General features: G+C 54.3%; 1 protein-coding gene across 1 annotated transcript; it reads right to left on the reverse strand.

Annotated features, from left to right (window-relative positions):
- Nucleotides 1–1,102: 1,102 nt before the first annotated feature.
- On the reverse strand, nucleotides 1,103–2,567 carry C2CD4B (C2 calcium dependent domain containing 4B). Its single transcript, XM_087429129.1, has 2 exons — nucleotides 2,519–2,567; nucleotides 1,103–2,335 (listed from the first exon to the last, which is right to left on the reverse strand). The coding sequence occupies exon 2, from the start codon at nucleotides 2,293–2,295 to the stop codon at nucleotides 1,204–1,206; it is 1,092 nt and encodes a 363-aa protein (XP_087285255.1). The 5' UTR covers nucleotides 2,296–2,335; nucleotides 2,519–2,567; the 3' UTR covers nucleotides 1,103–1,203.
- Between the last annotated feature and the right edge of the window lie 1,884 nt (nucleotides 2,568–4,451).

Here is a 4,451-nt window from a genome sequence, read left to right on the forward strand (position 1 = left end):
TTTCACATGTAGCTAAGGGTTATCTGGATATTAAGGCCCATCTTCACAAAACCCTGTGAGGTAGGTATTAATGCCCCCATTTCACTGATATAGGAAATGAGGTTCAGGGAGATGAATTGATTTTTCCCTAGTTCAGACATAGGTGAGTGGCAGAAAAAAGATTGGAGTCTATACCCTCAACCCCCACCCACCCATTGTGCTTTCCACCACACCACAGATGCCTATAGTCAAGGGCAAACTCTCTTGCATATCATCAGTTTCCAGTGGACTCAGGTCTATTTGTTGAATTAACAAATGAAAATAAATTGGATTAAGAAACACTCTCTTAGAACCCAGTGTTAAAAATGACAGTTTACGCTTCAACTCATCCGGGAAATCCAATTGAAAGGCCATTAAATTACTATGTAACTTAGATACATAGCTAGGTGGAAATAACGCCGCAAAAAAATATCAACTTGTTCACAGAGGCAGGAAAGAGTTCTCTGCTGAAATAGTAAGATTTCCCAGGGCTCCTTCTGGAGAGAGAAGGAAGGAAGAAAGAAGAGGAGGATGCAGGGAATACCTATTCCCTACATGACCATCCATTGGAAAATCTTTCACTTCGTTTTCCTTTTCCTCAGCAATTTTTGAAGACTTCACTTTCAAAAAGAATCACTTTCTTAATGGAAAGGGAATTCTTTTCCCACCAACGTATCCTTATTACAGAAGGTCTCTCACTCAGATGCGTGTGTGGGCACGACTGAGGATATCAACCTATGCCACATTAAATATGTAACGCTGTATATATGAATCTTAGCGATGGGCATGATTCTGAAGTTGGGCATGATTCTGAAGGAATAACCTTTTTAAAAAACCCATAAACCCTTTAGCGTTGATCTCAAGCGGGCAGGAAAAACAACGCAGATGGTGTGTAGTTCCTTTCTCTCTCTTCCATCATAAGCCAACGCTTTTGCCTTTGAATGTAAAAACGGTCTGGAAAAGGGAATTAGATGCTATGAATAGTAGAGTGAGTCATTCTTTTTCCCTTCCCTACCAATAAATGATGACAAAAACAAACATCTAAGAACTATAATGTCAATAAAGCAAGATCATGAATAGAAAAATGAATAAATAGTATTTATTTTGTACAAAGCGGCTGTCCGTGTCCGAGAGTCCCCAGCAGGCAGAAGGCGCCCCGACGGGAGGGCCTGGGGCTGCGCGCCCTCAGAGCAGCAGCAGGGGGCCCAGCAGCAGCTCGCCCTGGCCCAGCAGGCGGCCCCGCTCCAGGCCGCGGCCCTTGTTCTCGGCCTTGACGCGCACGGCCAGGCGGCGCAGCTCGTCCTCCGAGAGCCCGTCGAGGCAGAAGTCCTGGTCGAAGGCGGCCTTGCGGCTCCGCCGGACCACGGCGCTGCGCTGCTGGCGCGTCTTGCCCGGCGGCTGCAGGACGAAGCTGACGCGGCAGCCGACGGCGCGGGGCTCGGCGGCTCCTCCGGCCAGGCCCTCGGCGCGGAGCAGCCGGACGCGGAGGCGCCCGCTGGCCGGGCTGTACTGGGCGGCCAGGCGCAGGGCGCCGCCGACGCGGTCCAGAGCCACGGTGCCCTCCGCCTCCAGGCGCTCGGGCCGCGGGCCGGCGGGCAGCGGCGGAGAGGCGGAGGGGGCCCGGCCGGGGGACCTCGAGCCGGCGCTGCGCTCCTCGTCCTCGTCCCCGCTGGACACAGACGGGGCGCGCGCCAGGCGGCGACTCCTGCGGGCTCGCAGCGCGCGTCTCAGCAGCCCTTCAGGGGCGCGCAGGAGGCGGAAGCCGCGGGGCCTCGGGGCGAGCGCGTCTCGGGGCGGGCGGAGACCACCGGGGGCCGTGGGGGTGGTGGCTGGGGCTCCGCCCCGGGGCACAAGGGGGCCGTCTCCTCGGCCGCCGCCGCCGAAGGTGTGGGCCCGGGGGCGAATCGCGGCAGCGCGGGGACCCCCAAGGAAGAGCGACTCCTTGCGGCGCGTGTGCGGGCTCTCGAGCAGCGCGCAGAAGCCGTAGGCGGTGCGCGCGCGGGGCAAGTGCGGCAGCGAGAGCGCGGCCTGCGAGCGCGGGTCCCAGTCCGTGCGCCCGGCGCCCTCGTCGGCTTCTCGGGGCCACAGGTCCTGGTCGGCCGCGCACCGCCGGGGCAGAGAGGCGTCTGGGGGCGGAGACTCGGGCGCGCAGGGCGCAGGCAGCCGCGGCGGGATGCAGAACTCGGGGATCCGGCCCGGGGTGAGCACGTTAGGGAAGGCGAGCTCCGGCGCAGCGCTGCCCGCGGCCGAGGCGCGGAGTTTCCCGAGGAGCCGCATCTTCCAAGGCTGGGGCTGGGAGTGGTGGGAAAAAGCGCTCCTGCAGGGGAGAGAAGCTGCTGAGTTTGGGCGCCTGGGGCCCCTCGAGACGTGGCTGGACCCCTCCCCGACCCCTCTGATGCGCCTACGACCCCGGCAGGTCGAGCCCATCTCTCGCGCGCCCACAAACCCGCCCCGCCTCCCATTCATTGGTACTAAACAAACGAAGAAACAGAAATCAGACCTTTCCCTCTTCTTCAGTCACTCTGGGCGTGAGTTGCAAGTTCAGTGCCCGTCGCCTCCGGGTCCCAGCTGGGGAGCTAGCTCCAGCGTTGTGGCCGGGACAGTGGCGCTCCTCTCTTATATCGGTAGCTTGAGTCCCGCCCAGCTGGCCGTGAGCCCAACCCCTGGAGGCACTGGACAGCTCGCCTTCCCCGCCACCCCTCCCCGCCGACGCTGGGGGGCCCTGCAGCGGGTGCTCGGTTGTGAGCGAAGCTGTCGCGGGAGCAGACACCCTCTGGTCAGCCCTGGCACCTGCATCCGCTCTGCATGCGTGGAGCCCCTCACGCTTGTGAAAGGTTGCAGGTGAAGAGAGGACGCCTCGTCGCCATGCCAAGGGAGAATTGGCAGCTGAGAATGTCGGCGACCCCTTGGAGAAGGTGAAGCAGGACGAGGAACCAGGAAGTTCCTTTTTGCTGGGAGCTAAATCGTCTCACCCTGCGTGTGACCTACACGCCCTAGGGGCTTCTGTTTTACTGCCTCCACGCACCTGCCACGTGCAGACCAACATGATTTCCATGGTACTCGTGTACTTATTTTCATGTCTCCCTCTGCTGGACGGTGGCCTCCTTCATAGCATAGGGCCTGGCTCAGTCAGTGCCATAAATGCTGGTGAAGTGGGTGAATTAATGTACGCAGAAATTTCTGAACGACTAGAGGCTCTGCCTGTCATCTAGATTGTCAGAAAGATGGAGTTTCTGGCTCAGGCCCTAAAAATAACACTTGATATTTCCAAAGCTACCCCTTTTCTCTCTGCTCCAGCAAGGAGGTATCCAGGTAGAAAGCATCTTACAGAAGATCTAGGTTGGCTCTTCCCTCCCCCCCCCCCCAACCTTCATTTTCTAAGAGGAGAAAACTGGAAGCCCAGAGAGACTTGAGGACATTCCAAATTCCATAAAGGTTAAATAGAGCTATTTGCTGCAGAAACTGGAACTGGCCATTTCCTGTTTATTTGACTTTGCATGTTATGCTTCCTGCTATCTGAAATGTCCTTTTTTTCCTTTTTCTCTCTGTAAGAACTCCTGTTTATTTTCCGTAATTCAGTCAGACAGCATCCCCTTCAGGACCTTTTATCCAACTCCCCCGCTAGAGTTCATCAGCCTCTCCTCGTTCCCTCCATAAGCATTCTATGTACCACCATTGTTCCTTTAGCATGCTGCTTTGGAATTTTGGGTTTACAGGTTTGTCTCTCCTAATAGACTGTGAGTTTCTTCAGGGCAAGGACTGGAGCAACTCAACCAGAGTGGAGTTTGGAGGGACCTATTAGGGGAATATATGTAAAATAAAGTAAAAGTGCTACGATCCAGAACCTGGGTCTGCCATCATCCCAGTTGTCTTATCCAAGGGACAAGCCTAGCTGTCTTATTCATCTCTTATCCAATTCCAGCACCTGGGGGTACAATGCCAGGCAAATAATAAGTGCTCAGTAAATATCTGATGAATTATATTGTGTTGAATTAAGCCTGATCTACAATCTAGGTCTTATGACTGTCAGGTGCCTTTAACCACGTCTCTAACTGCATTATTCAATTTCTTTCTCACAACCAACCAGTGAAGTGGACATTGCTTCTGTTTACCAGATGAGAAACTGAGGCTCAAGTTAAGAGACGTGTCTAGGGTCATTCAAACTATGAATCAGCCCACATATCAAGTTCTAGCTTTTTGCTAATTTCTTCCTTCCTTCATCCATTCACTCATTTCAACATAATTTCACTGAGTCTGTTGTGTATCAGGCATTATGTGGTGGTTTGTATTGCATTTGACACCCAAAGTGTTAGTTCTTAAAGCAACTCAGTCTACTATTAAGTACTTTTCACTATCCTTGCTTTGGAATAAATACCATTATTTCCAAATCCCTAAAGGTAGGGAGATTGAATGTTTTCCTGGGTTAATAATTA

The sequence above is a fragment of the Ceratotherium simum genome, chromosome 3, assembly GCF_057802395.1.
Source record: "Ceratotherium simum simum isolate JZ-2026a chromosome 3, ASM5780239v1, whole genome shotgun sequence".
NCBI lineage: Eukaryota > Metazoa > Chordata > Mammalia > Perissodactyla > Rhinocerotidae > Ceratotherium > Ceratotherium simum.